Raw genomic sequence first — 20,669 nt, 5'->3', positions numbered from 1 at the left:
CCTCATCTCCAAAAAAGGATTTGCAAGATAAACAAGCTTACAGAATCTCATCTTTTTCTTCACCCCAGGACATCTCAAAGCCCTTGCAGTGCACAGTGAGGCTCTCACAGGAGACACAGGTGGTCATATTCCCAGTGGGCATCTCTGGGTGTAGTGTTCTGTGGGGCACACAGGGAGGGCCAGCTCCCCAGCTAGGCTCTCAAAAGTAGGACACACACAGAGATCCCATAATGGGGTTTCTGGGATTAAGGTGGCTATTGGATGCAGAGAAGTGGCTACTGGCCTTGAGAGTTCTAAGAACAATACTGAAAAAATTGTACTATGTGAATCTGATCTTCAAAAGGAAACCTTCCTCCCACTGTTAAGTTACAAGTGCTTTGGGGGAATTGGTAACAAATTGGGTGCAGTGTTTCACAGAAGTTTCTTAATTTCACAGATAAAAGCGGGAAAAAAACTTGTTTGTGCAGCAAAACAAGTCTAAGACAACTATTTTATCTCTGTTGAATAGATGCTCAGGATAAGGAAGTCAGAGAAAAGCAGTCACTGACCTTTACTAATAATGTCAGGATGTTGATGTAATGTCCAAGCTGCAATTGCTGGAGGTGAAGATAAACGCGAGAAATCTTTCCTGTCTCTACCACGTGCTATACTTTCTAACCTTGATTCTATGTTAAATATGCACATCGCCAATACTCAAAGTGTAACTGGACATTGACTTTTCCTTCCGGAGTGAAAAAAAAACCAATATTACCAAGTACAGTTAAAATTGACCTGAGTTTTAGAAGTTAAAAGTATAAACGTTTCTCCCTCTTGCAGTTTCTCTCCCCTTCTCCCCCCACATATGTTTTCACTTTCCTGGATAAATTTTTCAAAAATCAGTGAGAATCAAAATGTTTTGGGATAGTAAAAAATAATAATAAAACCGTGAAAATACCAACACTTAGCATTTACTAAGCATTTATTGTAAAAGGTGACAGTATTCTAAGGGACTTTATGTTATTTAATCTTCTTATGATGATCATAAGATAATATTAGTTCCCTTTTAAAGTTCTGAAATATTGCACATATACACATACGTCCATATGGACATATACAAAGAGTAGTATGTCAAACATCCAAGAATACACCATAGCTTACAAGATAGGCCATTCCCAATACAGCACGGTTGGAGCCCACCGCACCCTTTCTTCATCGCACATCCTCCTGTTATTACCCCTGTTCTCTGTGTCAAGAGATGAGGCTCCAAGAAGCTTGGTAACTCAGCCCAGGTGGCTGACTTGGCATATGAACCTCACCTGAACTCCAGAGACCATGGACCTCAACCACTGGGCTTTAAGGCTGCGGCTGCTAAATGAGAAGGTGAGTAAACTGAGGCAGATAGCTCAAGCTCACACTAGTGCTGAGCAGCACAACTAGTATTAAAACCCACATTATATTTAATTTTTTACAGTCCTACTTTTTTGTCTCAAAGTTAACATGAGAAAAATTGCCATGTTTCATCCAGGGAGTCTTGTAAAACTTATGAGAAATTCCATCACCCTCTGTTCTTAATTATCTAAGCAAGGACTTTTTACCACACTATTGAGAGGTGACCATTTCACCTGCAACAAAGGTTACTCACTATGCTTAATGCCGATGTGGCTCCTAAAAGATGCTCCATAAATGAAGGTTTCAATGGATCAACCTTCTGTCGGCACATCAGTCATCTGGGGATCTCAGTAATACGCAGGGCCTGCAAATTCTGCGTGTCCAAAAAAGTTCTTGGTAATAACTATTCTGCTGATCCCTGTAAGATATACTCTGAGTAGCAAGAGATTTAAACAGCCTCTATTGGGCAGCCCGGGTGGCTCAGCGGTTTAGCATGTGCCTTCAGCCCAGGGTGTGATTCTGGAGACCTGGGATCGAGTCCCACATCGGGCTCCCTGAGTGGAGCCTGCTCCTCCCTCTGCCTGTGTCTCTGCCTCTCTCTCTCTCTCTCAAGAATAAATAAATAAAATTTTTTAAAAAAATAAACAGCCCCTATTAATTAATCCCGATTAATAGAGATCTTGCAGTGAATCTTTTTAAAAATGAAAAATTCTTGGCAAGAGAAACAAAAGCAAAAATGAACTATTGGGACTTCATCGAGATAAAAGCTTTGCACAGCAAAGGAAAGAGTGAACAAAACTAAAAGACAATGAGAATGGGAGAAGATACCTGCAAATGTCTTATCAGATAAAGGGCTAGTATCCAAAATCTATAAAGAACTTAACCAACTCAACACTCAAAAAACAAAAAAACCCAGCTGAGAAATGGGCAGATGAACAGACATTTCTCCAAAGACATACAAATGGCCAACAGACACATGAAAAAAATGCTCAGTGCCGCTTGGCATCAGCAAAATCCAAATCAAAACCACAATGAGATACCACCTTACGCTAGTCAGAATGACTAAGGGGAACCCTCCTCCTACACTGTTGGTGGGAATGCAAACTGGTGCAGCCACTCTGGAAAACAATACTGAGGTTCCTCAAAAAGTTAAAAATAGAGCTACTCTACAACCCAGCAGTTGCACTCTAGGTATTTATCCAAAGGATACAAACATAGTGATTTGAAGGGGGACATGCACCCCAATGTTTATAGCACCAATGTCCATAATAGCCAAAATATCCAAAGACCTCAGATGTCCATCAATAGATGAATGGATAGAGAAACACACACACACACACACACACACACTGGAATATTACTCAGCCATTGAAAGGAATGAAATCTTGCCATTTATAACTATGGAACTAGAGGGTATTATGCTGAACAAAATAAGTCAGAGAAAGACAAATACCATATGATTTCACTCATATGTAGAATTTAAGAAACAAAATAGATGAACATAGGGGAAGGAAGAAAAAATAAAATAAGATGAGAGAGGGAGGGAGGGAGGCAAACTATAAGAGATACTGAGCTCTAGGAAACAGACTGAGGGTCAATGGAGGGGAGGGGATGAGGGGATGGGGTAACTGGGCGATGGGCATCAAGGGGGGGCACATGATGGAATGAGCCTTGGATGTTATGTACAACTGATAAATCACTAAACTCTACCCCAGTTAACATACACCATATGTTAACTAAATGGACTTTAAATAAAAATTTTTAAATTCTTTTAAAAAGAAAAATATTTGAGATACTGGTTTTATATGGTTTTAATATCTACTTCCAAAACTAGAACAAGTCAGTATTCTCAATCCTTTGCCATGTTTTTTTCACTCTACATTTCATTTATAAGTCTGGGACAGGCAATAATAAATTTCAAGATCTACATTTAAGCCAGGGTAACATGTCTGACACTTGGAAAAAAATGTCAATTTAAGAATTATTTGAGCATATGGTGGAAAATACACAGAGAAATAGGATGAGAAAGTTTCTGGGAACATACATGTATGCATCACATATAAGGAAAACATAATCAATGTTTAGTGACCAGAAAATAGCAAATCTCAGTGAGGAAAGAGAGGGCATCTTATTATGCATCTACTGATGGATGAAATGTAAGAATTGATAGAGAAAAAAATAAACCTTATAAAACTATCACATTGCACAGTCCCGAAAATTACACTGCCTTTGCACATTGCATATCCTGCACCATTGAATTCATCACAATAAGATAAAAGCACATGGTTAGCTACTAATTAGGATTTGAAAAAGTCTTAATATTTCTGTGGCAAACGTGATCACCTCGAAGAGAAACCAAAGACTATTAATTTAAAGATTTATTGCACAAATAGCCTCCTGAAATTGTGTTTCTCCAAGGCTTCTTTTCCTTAACTTGACCTCCCCTGGACACTTAGATCTCCCTCTAAGATGAAGGGCAGGAAACCATCCCAAGGCATCTATGATTGTAGGACGTGCGCCTGTATCCCATTTTGGACAACCAAAGTGAATGTGCCTGGGGTAAATAATTCAATCTTTCTGAATTGCAGATCTCTTTATAGTTCTCAGAACTGTTGGGATTAAATTAGATGCAAAAAAACCCACTTGCTATATCAAAATACATATGAAGGTAGGGTTTTCCATTTTTATTTCCATAAAAAAATCAGAAGTGGACAACCAATGGTCAATGAATGCTTAAACCACTGAGTGAAACGTTGATAAGGAAGAGTAGTTTTATGGGTAAGAGACTACTATCCCATAGCTTATTTGCAGGTCATAAGGGGAAAAGGCAACTTCATAACAGAGGGATCGAACTGTCCCTTCCTGAAGTTACTGAGCATTTTCAGCCTGGTGAAAAGTGGGCCAATAATAAAAACAGTAACACAAGCATCTTGAGACACAATTAGCAGCATATGACACCTTTGCAGTACTTTTCCAAAAAAACACAGAGCTTGAATCTAATCAAGTCTTTAGGTCCAATTTCAAGTTTATAGAGAAATACAGTGGATGGTGTACCAAGTAAAGGATGCGCACCGAGAAGCCAGTTGGTTGAATCTAAGAGTGAGCTGTGTCACATTATAACTGACTGTGATTTCCTCCCAGGAAAATAAAATACATGTGAGCAAAGGTTCATGCTACAACACAAGTGACTTAGGAGATAGAATAACAAACTGTAAAGTGCGGACCCTGTTTGGATCTTTCTTTGTACAAAGCAGTAAAAAGACATGTTTAGGTCAACTGGGAAAACATGAATACGACTTGAGTATTAGATGATATTAAGACGGCGCTATTAATATTTTTAGGTGTGCTCATGGCATTGTAGTAATGTAAGAGAACAGTTAGAGACACAAATATTTGGGGGAGAAATACTACTAAGCCTGTAATATATTTCAAATACCTCAGGGGGAAAACAGTGTTTCTGTTAAGATCTTAGTAATATGGCACAACAACTCTAGCAATAAGGATGAAAAGGAGAAAAGAAAAAAGAAGATGAAAAACAGAAAAAAAAATTCCTACCCACAAGGCAAGAGGGTCTCAAAGATTTCTAGACCCTTTGGAGCTAGCAGCAACAGCTGGTACAAGGCCATTTGTCTATCTGCAAACTATCTTCAATTTTAGTCTGTTGTCAAAGCAGGGGCTTTTTGAGGGGAAAAAAAAGGCAAATCATGGTTCGTGTAATTCTCAACATAAGTAGCTTCTGTTCTAGACTCCTCAAAATGGAAGCAATTCAATAAAAAGATACGTTTCAGTGGTCTTACAGACTAGTAAGTCTCAAAAGTTTCCTCCTTTGGACTTTCATCAACCACATTTTAATATGAGGTAAACTTGCTTTTGTAAAAAGCCATAAAAAAGGCTGAATTAAATCCACTCTGCCATTTAAAAATTAAGTGAGACCCACAGAGATATTTACCTATATTCCCTGCAGGAAGTTTTATGTTATAGTAACTCAAATTTACTGGACTACCTTTTATTTATTTATTCATTTTTGGACTACCTTTTAATATCCATTTGCCTTGTTCCTTGTCAGAAACAATAGTGAAATAAGGTTTTAGGGTTTTTTTTTTTTCCTTTTTTTCAAGAATAGAGTGCTCTATAAAAAAAGTCATTTAGGGGAGCCTGGGTGGCTTAGTCCAACTCTTGAGTGTCCAACTCTTGATTTCGGCTTAAGTCATGATCTCACAATTGTGAGATTGATCTCCGGGGTCAGGCTCTGTGCTGGGCAGGAGGCCTGCTTGAGATTCTCTCTCTCTCCCTTTCCCTCTGTGCTCCCCTCTTCTCTCCCTCACTAAAAACTAACTAAATAAATAAAAATAAAAAAGGGAAAGAAAAAGAAAAAAGAAAAGAAAAATCATTTATACACAACTTTTAGGCACATCCACTAAACACACAACACATTTAATCGTGAAATAGAGCCAGATTAGTACTAATATCCAAGGATTTTAATTTTGTGATGAAAGAGAGACTGTTCTTTACCCTTCTGAAAGTATGTACCCTTCTAAAATATAAGTATGTTGGACATGGAAAAAGGCTACAATAGTAGTTGTAATTTGAGTTGGAAATGGTGATAAAACAAATGTGGTTAATCAATAAAGATAAACTTCCAGTGGTCTAATCATTGACAAGGTTGACCTCTGTAAGTATGAATTAAGACTCTCAACCAAGAAGGGCCAAGAAATACATCTTAACTTTCTGATACTTAGTACATTTAAAGTAATAATTTTTTCAAATAAGGTAAGGACAAGCAACTTAATTCTGACGCCAAAAGCAAGGAAGGTTATTTGAATCACACAAAAGACAAAAATCTTGACAAGACCCATAGCTGGTTGGCCAAGACAAAAATTCCATTTTCCCTTTAGATATTCCTCAGTGGCAATAAACGACTTGAAAGTGAGTTTTCAGTTTGCCTGAAGGCTAATCCTAAAAATAAATAAAAACAAAATTTTTTCCTAATTAGTATGGTGAAAGCATTTAATAAAAAGTTGAAAAAAAAAAAGCAGACTATAAAAGCATGTAGACACTAGGTAGTTGAGTGAGTATCCAGGTATTTGCGTTTTATTGTTGTTCTTTATACCTTACACATATTTTATATATGTAATTTTATCTAACTAATATTTAGTAAAAACAAATAGTAGAAGGTATATAAGAGCGTTTGTGTATATGTACATTAGTTGCGGGAATACATATTTGTATTTATGTGTGTGTGTGTGTGCACCAAAAGCTTGTCCTTATGGTTCTCTGTGTAACATCTTCCTTGCAGGATTATGATATGTCAGTGCAACATTGTTTATCAGTATCCTGCTTTGTTCCACAACTGTTCTGTCTTGTAAGCATTAGGAAATATGTTTGTGGAAACAGTCAGGAAAGAAAGCCCTATCCTAAGAGAAATTTAGTGTTGTGGGTGTGTGGTTTTTTTAAAAAGCTCCAGTGTAGCTTTATGAAAATTAGGGAGAATCAGGGTAAAACAAAATCACTTAGCTATTACCTTGTTTCAGCATTATTCTTTGCAGCTTTTCCTACCAAAAAAAAAATTCCACCTAAGCTAAAATTACCACATATATGACACAAGACCTTTCTGCAAGTATTGGGTATAATTTCATACAGCATAAAAGCTCCCAGAGAGATAGTTCATAGAAACTATAGGTCAAATCAAAATGGCAGTAAACAGTCAAGGCATAGATGACAAATATGGCTTAATACTAATGTCACACACACAAAAAATACTAATGTCACAAATGTCTAAACACTGTCCCCAGTGATTTTGAGGATAAAACAGGTCCCTGACACCCTCAACGTCTAAGCATCTGGAGATCTTGGGGGGACTCCTCTGATCCAAATCAGTATGCCACTTGCTCCAATATTCTCCAGACTGCCAGCACCTAACTCAAAGCAGCTTTCCTGGTGTTGCCTGTAAAGGAGTCTCAGACATTCCCAAACTTTTCAGAGTTGAATTTAGCTATTTTCTTGAATGCATACAGAATGCTTCCTATGTCACATGATAGTCGTGTATGCAATTCTGCTTAAAACTATTTAGTGGATATTACCCTTCACCTCATTGTCTCAGGCCTCACCTCCGTCATTCATGTGAGGCCACAGGAAATAGTTATCTGAAGCCCTTTCCCTACCAGGCACTGTACCAGGTGCTGGCGGAGGCTATAAAAGGCTCCATTTCATCTCTACTCTCCCTCATTTTCCTCCCTTTCCCCCACAAAACACAAAAACAAGAACAAAAACAAAAAAACTCTCTCTTCTTCCGTGCCACCAAGAGGAAGGTTTGGCATTTTTTTTTTTTTTTTTGAAGGTTTGGCATTTGATCTGAATTTAGCACACTATGGCTCACAGTTAGAACTTATTTCTACTTTGGGCTGGAAATCACCATGTGGGGTTTTTTTCCCATTAATTAAGTCTCTCCCACTCCCCCACCCCCCAAAGCAAACAATTATTTTTTTTATATATACAAAACAGAGAACAAACATCTGGAAAATGACATCAACATGACTCTTTAGTCGCAAAAAGGCAAAATTACACCATAGTCTAATGAAAACTACAATCTGAAAGTCTGACAGTATTTTTGCATAAACTTCAATTATACCAGAATGAATTGCTCTGTTTTAAATCCATATTTTGAGACTTTGTGTCTATAAAACAGTCATGCTAGACATATTATTTTATTAGTCTTGTTATGGTTTTGATCCTCAGCTCTGTCTTTAAAAGCAGGAACTGTGTCTCCACTGCCTTCTCCCCCATCGTCACCCAGCACATATCCCCTATTGAGCACCCATCACGTCCTGGACACTGTTCAAAGCACAAAGCTCCTCATGGGCCTTACATTCTTTTTTCAAAAACAGATTGTATTTATTCATTAGACAGAGAGAGACAGAGAGACAGAGAGACAGAGACAGAGGTAGAGCACAAGCAGAGGGGAGGAGGCAGAGGGAGGAGGAGACGCAGACTCCCCACTGAGCAGGAACCCCAAGGCAGGACTCCATCCCAGACCACGGAGATGATGGAAAAACTAGAGTGAGTGCACACACTGATACAGAAGATACCAGAATAAACTTGGGCTTACTTTTTAAGAAGCCACTCATCCAAAGCATCAGACATCAGCTGTTCCATGTCTAACCAAATACGCAGGAGTGATGACTTAAGAACAGATCTGATAGTTACAGATTAGAGTTGGGCAGAATTTTTAAGGCAACTTTAAAGTATCCAGTTCTACACTCTGAAGTTTCCTTAGGGACCAACTGCTTATTTTTATTCTTCACTAACACTTAAATCACAAGGAGGAAATTCTTAATATACATCTCTGAATATTTTCGAGGAGGAGAACATGAGAGAGATTTTCAGCACGAATTCATCACATGAATTAGGATATTTTGTCCTCAAAATTTATAATCAAGGTAAGAAGACCAAATCCAAGCCAATGGATTCATACTAATTAATACTAAAGATCAATTTGTATGTGATGTTACATAGGATTAAAAACCATGTGAAACAATCTATGTAAATATCTAAATTTAGTTAAGTTGGTCCAGAGGAGCAGAAATCTGACCAAATTCTGCTCATCAAGTCCTGATGTCTGGTGCCAGGCAGGCTATAAACATTAGAAGAGGTGGTCATTTTTTAGAAAATGAATTGAGCAAAAGCACCAGACAGGCAAACAGAACCCCTACCAAGGAACCAGTATAGCTTCACCAGACTCTGACATAAAAAACTGGAATAATTTCACTGACTAGGCTTATTAAAATTTAGATTAAATTACTGCACTTGTGTCCTGAAATATAACCCAATGACTAAAAGTGTAATATTAAATTGTCTAGGACACAGATGGCAGCACTTTATCATAATCCTAACATTATAAAATGTTGCCACCATCTCAAAGCTGATTAGAATCAGAATTACCTGGGGGAATTTTTCTTAAGGTGCATATTCCCAGGCCCCACCCATTTGCACTTCTGATTCATAACATGGGGCTGGGGCTTTGCAAAGCTTCCGGAGACAGAGGTGACTAGGCAGTTTGGGACCCAAGAAGCTGACTCCAAGAATAATGAAGGTAAAATGTAAAAAATGGCGTCATCTTCTCACTAAAACCAGACTGGCATCCCAGAACTGCCCTCTTCTAGACATCAAAATCGCTAATATCACCTATGACCACTATCTGACTATATGGCCAGTAGCCTACCTCAAGGCCTAAAATGGGTGTGTCTGTTTAAATGTACGGAAACTTGCAAAATAAGTGACGAAGGGCTAATTGAGAAAATCACAGATGTGAGAAATATTCAAAAAATCACTATGACTTCACTCCGGAGGTATCAGAGTTCCTAGAAAAATGTTTTTCTTTTTCAGTAAATGTCCCAAATCTAAGTTTTGCTTTTTTATGTAAATACTTGTGTCTTTCTTGGTTCTTTTAACATCCAACCACATAGGAAGCATTGTGGAAACTCAAATGGCATCTTCTTCCATCAGTCAACTGCTTGACTTCCACCAGTCAAGTCTCCCATTCCAAGCTCCTTAAGAATAGAAGCAATCACACTTGTTGCCAGAGAACTGCTGGAAAAAGCACCCAATCAACAGCCTAGACGGTTGTACAACATCGGAAACTTCATTTGGAAAAATGGATTAACAGTTGTGGCCAGATTGGGACAGGGACACACTGCCGGACCCATTCATAGACGTGCAGCATTGAAGCCGCATCTTCTAACACTGACACAAGAAACATTTTTTTTTTTTAAATGCTTACAACACCCATGATCAAAAGCCTACATATTTAATAAAAGCATACATTATTCATTAAAATTTTACGACATGCATAGCATTCTGCTAGCGCTGATATATTTTGTCCAAACTTCGGCTTAAAGAAAAAAAAGAAAGAAAGAAAGAAATCAGTATGTAAGCAAACTTAGGAACCAGTACTAACATCCTGAGTACCCAACTTTCAGACTGGGAATGGATGCGTGGCTCAGTGAAGAAAATGCCAGCATTTGGTTTCCCTGTGATTCCTGTTTCATTACGGGCCGGGGGGGGGGGGGGGGGGGGCTGTCAAAATATTCTGGAGAGTTAGTGCCAATTAAACGGCCTCAGTTGAACAGGGGCAGAAGTACGGAAGGGCAAAAAAAAAAAAAAAAAAAAAAGTGAAAAGTCGCAGGAAGCGGCCCTAGGAGTAAAGAACTAATTAACAGGGGCACCTGCGTGGCTCAGGTTGTGACCCGGGGTCCCGGGATCGGTCCCACATCAGGCTTCTCCCTCTGCCCAGGTCTCTGCCTCTCTGTGGGTCCCTCATGAATAAATCCATAAAATAAAATAAAATAAAAAACCACGCACCTCTAATTAACAAGGGTGTATCCAGGGCTGGTAAAAGGGTCTACTACCTTAATCGGGCGGCTATGCAGAGGTGAGGTCGGTGGGGGGACTACGAGGTCCCACCGAGGCCAGGGCGCAGGGCCCCGGGAAGGCCGCCTCTGGCGCCAGCGCCCACTCCGGCCTGGGGTGCAGGCAGCTCGCGGTGAGCGGCGGCAGGGCCCCCCATCCTGCAGCCGCGCGGGGGAGCGGGGGCCTCGGAGGCCCAGCCGCCCCGCGGAGCGGCGTCCCCGCGCCCGGGCTGTGCCCTCCGCGCCCGGGTCAGGGAGTCTGGGGCACCGGGAGCGCAGGCCGGCGCCGAGGTGTCCAGCGGCTGTGCCGCGCGCTGGGGGGGCGCGCCCCGGCTTGGGGGCTCCGTTCCCTGCAGGCCCCGCCGCCCGCCCGCCCGCCCCGCGCCCCACTCACCCGGCTCGCCCGCCCGCAGCCGGGCCGGGGCGCAGACCACGAGCAGCACGGCCAGGAGGCGGCGGGCGCCGGGCCCCATGGCCCCGCGGGGCGCCAGCTCGGCGCGCTCGGCCTCCCCTCGGCGCGCGGCGCCCTCGAGCCGCGGCCCGGCCGCCTCCCCCGCCCGCCCCGGGAGCAGCCTCCGCCCCGCACCGCGTCCCATTGGGGCGCCGGGAGCCCGGCCCCGCCCCCCCGGCCCGCCCCGCCCGCCCCGCGCGCCGGCCCCCGCAGGAGGAAGGCGAGGTCCCCGGCGGCGCGGCTCGAGGCCGGAGGCGCCCCAGACGCCGCCCGCGGTCGCTCCAGGCTCCGGGCGCCCCGGGGCCCGCGTCTCCTTTCCTTCCGCCGCGCCGCCCCGGTGCGCGGGAGCCTGGGGACCCCGGGAGCCCCGCGCAGCCCCGCGCAGCCCCGCGCAGCCCCGCGCAGCCCGCTGCGCCCGGTGCCCCCTCCCTCCCCGCGGCGGGGGGGCTCGAGGGCTGCTCCCCTCCAGGGCTTTGCAGCCCCCTGGGGGCCGGCGGGGCGGGGATTGTATGCAGCCCCGAGGGATTCGAAAAACTGCTTGTTGGGTTGCTGACGGACGCCCTTAGACTCCAACTCCAGTCCCCCATTCATTCATTCGTTCATTCATTCAAAAGTGATGCAGCCCCGTGGGAGCCAGGCGCAGGGCCAAGCCCTTGGGACCTTTGCAGGCGTCATAAGGAACCCGGCGAGCGCGTCTCCACTGCAGGCTGCGGTCGGAGCCCCGAGGAGAACCAGCGGCGCGTGGGAGACCCGGGGGGGGAGGGAATCCGCCGGGAAGGGCCTCCCCGAAAAAGTGGCTTCGACGCGGAGCCCGGGAGAGGGGCGAGCGGAAGGCCGGGGCGGGGAGGGCAGCCGCGGGGTGCGGAGGAGCGCGGGGAGGGGAAGGCGGGGGGGGGGTGGAGGGCGCGGCACAGGGGGTCGCAGGGCGAGGGGTGGAAGGGGCGCGCGGAACCGGGGCGCACGCGGAGGGGCCTGGAAGGCCACGGAGAGCGCTCGTTTAACCTGATCCTGCGCCCGGCGAGCAGCCACGGGAGATTGGGACGCGCGATCTCCCTGGAGGACGGGGGCGGGGGGGGGGGGGCCGTGCAGGTGGAGGACGGGGGAGGTGTTGGGGGTGCAGGTTGGGAGAGTTACAGGCTGTAACCGAGTCGCTGAATGGGGAAATGGCCGTGGAAATGAACTGCGCAAATCAAATAAATACATATTTTGAACACACCGACAGTCCAGGCCGCTTGCAGTCCCCGCCCCGCGCGCCGCAGTTTCCCGGGAACACGCAGCCCGGCTTACACCTGCAGGTGGCCCGGCCCGCAAGCCGCCGGGGCACTGCTCTTTGGATTCCCCGCCTAGACTCTCCTCATACCTGCATTCATTTCCCCCTCTGTCTTTATTTTTTTAAAGACTTTCTTTCTTTCTTTCTTTCTTTCTTTCTTTCTTTCTTTCTTTCTTTCTTTCTTTCCTTTCTTTCTTTCTTTCTTTCTTTCTTTTCTTCATGAGACACACAGAGAGAGGCAGAGACACAGGCAGAGGGAGAAGCAGGCTCCACGCAGGGAGCCCGACGTGGGGCTCGATCCCCAGTCTCCAGGATCAGGCCCTGGGCCGAAGGCGATGCTAAACCACTGAACCACCAGGGCTGCCCTGTCTTTATTTTTTTTAATTGCGAGTTTGTTTTGGGGGCTTTGCTTTCTCAAAGGCCGCAGAGCTTAGAGGAAAGGGTTTGGGCTTTAGAAATGAGGCTGCTCCAAGCCGGAGTGGCTTTCAGGCTCAGCCACCTGAGACTGATTCTCTCTGGGCCTCAGTTTCATTGGGGAGTATGATCCCTAATTGTCCACAAAATAAGAGACAAAATAAAATATGTACTTAAAAATCTGGCATGTACGAAGTACTCAGTAAATAAGTTTATATCTGTAGGAAGAGCAAATTCACACCCACGAGAATATTGAATGTTCTCACACAAAAAAGCATGAAAGCTACTTTGATACACTGAATTACTCCCTAACTTCAGCTTTCCCTGTTCCTTCTTTCTCTTCATTCCTTCTACGAAGGTGAGCTTGGGCAGCTGCTGTTGGCCCCCGACAGGCGTGGCTTTGTGAGCAATGAATGAGGAAAGACAATGAGAGTATTGTTTGCTAGTGAGGAATTCACAGGGTGAGCCAGGTGGGCTCCCAGAGGTGACCTTTTCCATCTCCGCTAATACCTTCACGGGAATGAAGTAATCTATTCTACACCAGAATCCTGAGCCACATCAGAGGCGAGATTTAGGATCTGGTAACAATGAGAAAACAAGAAGGCAAGCTAGATCCTAGTGCTTTCATTATGCCATTCCTTCCTTGAAAAAATAAAAGCAAAGCATAGAGAGAAAAAAAAAAAAGCAAACCATGAAAATACAAGAGATTTCCAAGTATAATTTTGTGTGTAATGAAATAAACCTCACAGAATTGATACACTTCAACCACATAGAATTTTATGTGAAGCATGGGTTTCTGTTTAACTCTTGAGAAGATTCCATTATGATTTTTTAAATGATGCCTTATGGGATCTCAGAACCTAATGTAAAGTTTGGAGATTCTGTTAAAAATTGTAACTGGTAAGATCCATTTACAGCATCTCACGTGCTAAGATTAAAGAACTGCTTATCAAGTGAAACTTCTCTGGGAGGGTTCCTCACAGGGCAACTCCACATTTAACTAGTCTCCCCACTTACCATCCAGTCTTTCTTATTTTGCATATCTTATGCAATTTTTGTTTATATTTGCTAGCTCTTCTACAAAAGTAGAGAACAGCTGGTCAGAGCTGCCTTGTTTCATAGATATAATATCTATTCTGTATGGCTTAGGTAAAACAGAATTAAACAGAACTGCAAGCCTAGTTTTATTCTAAAGTAGTTGGAAAGCTTTAGACTGTGGTTCAATTTGATAATCTAATCGATTTTATCCTTAACATATACTAACCCTGATGTGACCATGAAGAAGACCAAATGGGACATAAATTTGAGACCCAGGTAGGCTTCTACTTTCTGAATGCTCTCTTTTCTCCAGTTCAGTTCAATAAAGTCAACTCAACAAATATATTTTAAGCATTTCTATGTGCAAAACAATGTGATGGAGATACAATGAAAACAAACACAGGTACTTCTCTGCCTCCTTCATTCATAATCTAATGATAGAAACTTCAGTTATACTGGCTCATACGTATAATGATAGAAGTCCAGAATGTTATAGAATCACAGAGGAAGGAACGGTGCATAACTGGATTTCAAAAGCCTGAAAAGCATGGGAGGGGTGAAGATGGCAATTAGAAGGCAAATAATGAAAATAAATAAATAAATAAATAAATAAATAAATAAATAAATAAAGGCAAATAATGTTAGTGAGATGAGAAGAATTTCTGAGAAAGCTCAGAAATACAGATCACAGGGTGTTCATAGGAACTGAGCCTGATTCACCAGGGCTGGGACAGTGAGCGTGAGACAGGAGTGGGAGCTTGACGGTGCAGTGGGAGGCAGGGCCTGGATCTGAGTGTGCCCAGGGCAATGGGAAGCACGGAAAGTGGAGGAACTTGTTCAGATCTGATTTTTGGAAGATCACACTGGCTGTAGGGTGGGGAATGGATTGGAAAGAGGTAGAAAGTCCAATTAGGAATTTGTGTCAATACTCCAAGACTAGAGATGATGACATCTCCTTTTCATGCTCAAAGGGGCAGAGGATCACTGGACCCACAGCACCAAAAACCTGTGAGCTTTCTAGAAATGCAGACTCCTGTCCCCACTCTTTCCTAGACCTCTGAACAGAATCTGCATTTTAATAAGATCTCCAGGTCAGGATAAAGCCATTGATAGATCTGAGGGATAGAGGTTAGAAACTCAAGATGTAATTGAGTCTTAGGATATAGGCAATGAGAGAGAAGGAGGATCAAATTCTGAGTGCAATAGCCCAAATATTTGGTATCACCCACATTATTCCTCATCTCTAACACCCTACTGACTCCTGTTTGCTGGTATTTGTTAGATAGCCGTGTCATCTAAGCTCTCGCATGGAATCTTTTTTTTTTAAAGATTTTATTTATTTATTCATGAGAGACACACACGCACAGAGAGAGAGTGAGAGAGGCAGAGACACAGGCAGAGGGAGAAGCAGGCTCCATGCAGGGAGCCTGACATGGGACTCGATCCCGGGTCTCCAGGATCACACCCTGGGCTGAAGCACTGAGCCACCTGGGCTGCCCTCGCATGGAATCTTAAATGCCATAGCTCATTGTCGCCAGATCTCACCTCGTCCCCACCTTTTGCAGCTCCAGAAATTTTATTTTTGCCAATGTGCTTGAACTTGGGGATACCGCTCCATGGTTAACTTAATTACAGAAATATATAAACCAGCATTCATGTCAATTTATTAATATCAAGAACTATAAAATGGTGAGGGACATTGTCTTCAGCCTGAAAATGACTTTGGAAGGTAGGAAGCACCAGAGGTTGTTAGGCAAACGTGAAAGAAAAACAGGACTGATTATTTTAGTGTTTCTAATGTTTGAAGGCAACAAGTAAGAGTACTGGATCCTTCCCATCCCTCACCCCTATTTAATATTTGAGAATATTGCAAAAGGGGTCAAGACTATGGCAATAGGGAGAGAGATGAGGCTTAACTCTGAATACAGCAAAAATACCCAGGATTTCTAGCCAACAAACAGATGAAATATTATTAGGAAGAGACATCAAGCATAAAGGGATTCTTGCTAAACCCACTTAACAGTGTTCTTGCTGAGGACAAGTCAAGACTCGTACAGAGGTGAAGGATGAGAAACTTGATCTGATGTCAACAGGGATCCAAGATGGTGGAGGCTTCTCTCTAAATTGACTTAGCAGGCGGAAGAGAGCCCAAGGATGAGACCTCATTGGAAAAGGAGCTCAGAGGATCTTGACTTTAGTTTGGTCAAGGAGAGAATCTTTGTCACCTCCATTTGGGTATTTCTGCCACCAGCACCAAACAGCTGGACTAAGCAGAGGACACCCTCTTCCAGTGGCAGAGATTATTAGCAGAGCGCTGTCACACTTGCCACCTAAATTGGCCTTTCTCTAATTTCCATTTCTTCTTTAGATATGTTAATGTTATAATCAGGCCTCCATATTCCCTCATCCTGTTTCCAATTCAGTATTTATTGGTATAGTGGAAAGTTCAAAGGGCACCCCTATTTTCAAGTTCTGTTTGCCTGCAATACATATGTGTTGTTTCACAAAATAGTCCTTGAAGAATGTTCATATACTTGAATTGGTTCTTAAGACAACTTGAGGACAGCTGCTTCCTGACTGTGTCCCCAGGAAACATGTTTATTCCACTGGGAGATTTACAAAGCACACTCAGCTGTGAAGCAAAGAACTGTTATTTATCGGACCTCCTTGTTTCCCAAACGTACTTGAAATTCTGTTTTTGTCCTCTATGTTGTGTGTGGCCTGGGGTACGAGGTGGTTAACAGCATAGTTTTTATTTTGTTTTTACCAAACACATTCAGTGGAGAGAGAAGAGGTATGGTGGGGCAGCTTCATCCCCCAGGCTTTAAAGAGCTCATCACTGACCAGTTGCTCCTTTCCACGCTCTCTCACTTGGTGTGAGATTGAGGTGGAGGGGACAATCAAGTGTGGGTACTGGAGGAGAGTTCTAGGCTTTGCTGTCATCACAGTTCTCACCTGTAGCCCAGAGCCTTGGGCCATTTGACAGGGTGAGGAGGGGCAGGAGAGGAGCTTGGAGTCTCTTTGCCACCCAGCCAGGGTCCTTGCACTCTGGGAATAGCCTCCTGGAGTTACACAGGTCTATCATTGCTGTCATTCAGAACCCCCAAGGTAAAGGCAGAGTGCCCTCCACTCACTCATAACAGACACAAACCATTGACTTGAGTGTTGAAATCAGACCTGGCAACTGAGTTTCAGCTAACGGGCTCCCATGCCTTCCCCTTTCCCCACTAGACCCTCCATCTGAGCCTGGAACCCAGGCGTAAGAGCTGGAGAGATTGCTTGGAGAGCAAAGATAATTAACAGGGAGAGGACAGCAGGAATCAGAGGGTGCCAGTATGGGTGGAGGGAGTCCAGGGTTCAGGGCTACAAGATCTCCCAATACTGAGACTGAAACTGATCTTTAGACCTTTAGGCTGTGACCACTGAGAGCTTAAAACCAATTGGTCAGAGTGGGGAAGCTGAAAGGAAGGGGAAAGAAAAGCCCCCAGCACAGCACAGCCCTGCCGTCAAGTTTTATGCTCTTGTGACATTGAGATGGGGGCGGGGGGAGAGACCCTGGGCCAGGATCAGGGAGAAATAGGTCTAGTCCTCACTGCACAAATTCTGTGACCTGGTACAAGTTGCTCTCCGCCTGCTCCCCCTTGGCCTTACTCATCTCTACAAGGAGTAGGCTAGACTGGACAGTCTGTGACACTTCCTGCTCCGATGGTCAGGATGCTGTTTGATGCTAACGGGAGCTGTTGGGGAAGTGGAGGTGATCCCTTGGGATCTCTGGCAAGTATTCTTGGAAGCTGAAAACATAAACCACAAACTTTCAAGGAGAACAGGCCCCAGCCTTTGGCCTGCCCACGTGACTCGCCTGTGCTGAGACCTGAGGGCTGAGGAATTGAAAGAGGATGGGGAGAGAGCAGAGCATCACCAACACGGTGGGGAAGGTGGAGAAGGTGATCAGGAAGGTTGGGACAAATGAGAGCTCTCCATTCAAAAGCTTGGGCCATTTATCTCACCCTCTGCTAAGAGATTAGGTCCTGATCTTTATCTTCTTTCCTTCCCCTACATCCCTCCACGTGATCTGACTTTAGAGTTTGAAGAAAACAAAGACCATCAGAGCCACCAGCCCATTTCAGCAGGAGATGCGTTCCTCTTAGGCAACAGGATAAGCTTTGCAGCAGGAAGACCTCGGCCCAGGTGGCCGGCCTTCCCGAAGATCCCTGCTGCCCTGTGTCCGCGCAGAGGTTTGAAAATTCCAAGTTCCGTACAAACCTACCAATTCATGTTCTGATTAAACATCTTGTTTGAATGCAGAACCTCAGGGAAGTCTAAAACCAAAACTCCCGATGATGAGCAGGAAATGGGACTACTCCTACTAAAAACTAATACCCACTTTTCTTTTCTAAAGCCTTTTATCTCCTACCTTCACAAGCTTCCTCTCAAGAAAAGGTCTTCATTTAGTTAAATATGTGAAGGATTGAATTTCAGCTTCAGAGACAGGCTTTGCGTTTTCGAAGAGGATGTCTTCTGTTTTCCAAAAAAATCTGAATATTTATGTCATATGATTTTTTTTAAAAAGCGGTCTGATTCCAGACCACAGGAGAGGATCATAAGTTAGAAAAAAGAGAGATAAAAATCTTGAAATTAAGAAGTTGAGTAATCCTTTCTTAGCACAGAAATTTCTAAGTAAACAGAAAGCCTTTTATGGGTTTGATTCTGAAGTCTTTATTTAGACAACAATTCTCTTAGTTAATGGAATTTTTATTTGAACAGAGAACATAGAATGAGATTGAGAGGCAGGTTAAAAGGAATCCAAAAGATTTGCCACTTTGTTAGCAGAACTCCTATGGAGAGCCAGGCAGTCTGACACCAGGCTGTCTCCTGTTGCCCTCCCTTGCCCCCCACCACCCCCCTGCTCTTAGCCACTCTGGTGCCTTCTCTAACTTGCCAAACGAAATCTTTAAGGATACAGGTTTGGCGGACTTTGGTTAAAATACTAGCTAGGACACCTGGGTGGCTCAGTGGCTGAGCATCTGTCCTCGGCTCAGGGTGTGATCCTGGGGTCCCAGGGTTGAGTCCCGCATCAGGCTCCCTGCCCAGTGAGAAGTCTGCTTCTCCCTCTGCCCCTCATACTGCTCGCGCTCTCTCTCTCAAATTAATTAATTAATTAAGAAAATCTTTGAGAAACAACAATATCAATTCAACTCTCTCAGGCCTATGTTTTTTGTCCCTACTTGAAGGCAAACTCACTTGGCTTTATTCCTGAGGTATACCCTGAAGACTGGAACACGCTCGACTCTCTTCTTCATTAACAGCAGGACTTTGAATTACAGACTGTTCATTAATTGATGCAACAGAAATGCGTGACAAAATTCAGCATCACGGGGCATCTGGGTGGCTCGATTGGTTAGGCATCTGACTCTTGATTTAGGTTCAGGTCATGATCTCAGGGCCCTGAGATCAAGCCCTGTGTCAGGCTCCACACTGGGTCTAGAGCTGCTTAAGATTCTCTCTCCCTCTCCCTCTGTACCACCCACCCCATTGCTCTCTCTCTCTAAAATTTTTTTTAATTAAAAATATATTCTCCCTCCCTCTGCCTCTCCCACCTCCCAAAAATAATTATTTAAACAGTTTTAGTTAATTAAAACATTTTGCAGTCACTCATGAAACTAATTCTAGAAAATAGAAATAGAAAGCTTCTCAACTTTGGGGTGCCTGGGTGGCTCAGTGGTTGAGCATCTGCCTTCGGCTCAGGTCGTGATCCCAGGTTCCTGGGATGGAGTCCCACATCGGGCTTCCTGCAGGGCGCCTGCTTCTCCTTCTGCCTATGTCTCTGCCTCTCTTTCTGTGTCTCTCATGAATAAATAAATAAATAAAATCTTAGAAAAAAGAAAGAAAAGAAAGTTCCTCAACTTCCTAAAGAACATCTACCAAAAAACCTACAGTTAACATCATAGTTAATGTGAAACCCTAATGTTTTCTTACTGACATTGGGAACAAAATAAGATCGCCTGTTCTCACTGTTCTTTTGTTTTTATTCAACATAATGCTGAAAACTTTAGCCAATTTAATAAGGCAAAAAAAGAAAAATAAAAGACAAACAGATCAGAAAGGAAGATATAAAGCTATTCTGGTTTGCAAATGACATGACTGTCTATGTAAAAAGTCCCAGGGAATCTACAGAAACTTCTAGAACACATAAGTAAGCTTAGCAAGATTACAGAATATAATATAAACAAAATCAGTCGTGTTTCAATATGCTAGTGGTAAATGTGGATGTCAAAATTAAAAGTCCAATACCATTTACAGTGATTCCCATGAATACATGGGGTAAATCTATTAAAACATGTATAGAACATGTATGCTGAAAACTACAAAACACTGATGAAAGAAACCAAAGAGGATCTAAATAAGTGGAGAGTCCAGCAAATGATGTGTTGGAGCAATTGAACATCCATAGGCAAAAAAAAAAACAAAAAAAACTTCATTCCAAGTTTTTTCTTTTTCCTTTTTTTTAGATTTTATTTATTTATTTATTTATTTATCTATTTATTTATTTATTTATTTATTTATTTATTTATTTTTGAGAGAGAGAGAGCAGAGAGAGGACAAGCACAAGTGGGATGAGGGGTAGAGGGAGAAGCAGATTCCCTGCTAAGCCAGGAGCCTGATGCAGGACTCCATCTCAGGACCTTGGGATCATGATCTGAGCCAAAGGTGGACACTTAACCGA

General features: G+C 43.3%; 1 protein-coding gene across 2 annotated transcripts in view; it reads right to left on the bottom strand.

Annotated features, from left to right (window-relative positions):
* Positions 1-11,296, bottom strand: part of DCBLD1 (discoidin, CUB and LCCL domain containing 1) — a 99,185-nt gene extending 87,889 nt beyond the window's left edge. For both annotated transcript variants that reach the window (XM_077900840.1, XM_077900848.1), the window contains exon 1: positions 11,167-11,296. In XM_077900840.1, coding sequence (XP_077756966.1) covers positions 11,167-11,245 — 79 coding nt within the window. In that variant the 5' untranslated portion in view covers positions 11,246-11,296. The remainder of the gene's footprint in view (positions 1-11,166) is intronic.
* Between the last annotated feature and the right edge of the window lie 9,373 nt (positions 11,297-20,669).

This window comes from Canis aureus, chromosome 1 (assembly GCF_053574225.1).
Source record: "Canis aureus isolate CA01 chromosome 1, VMU_Caureus_v.1.0, whole genome shotgun sequence".
NCBI lineage: Eukaryota > Metazoa > Chordata > Mammalia > Carnivora > Canidae > Canis > Canis aureus.
The sequence above is the reverse complement of the archived record's forward strand: the minus strand, read 5'-3'. Positions and strand labels throughout refer to the sequence as shown.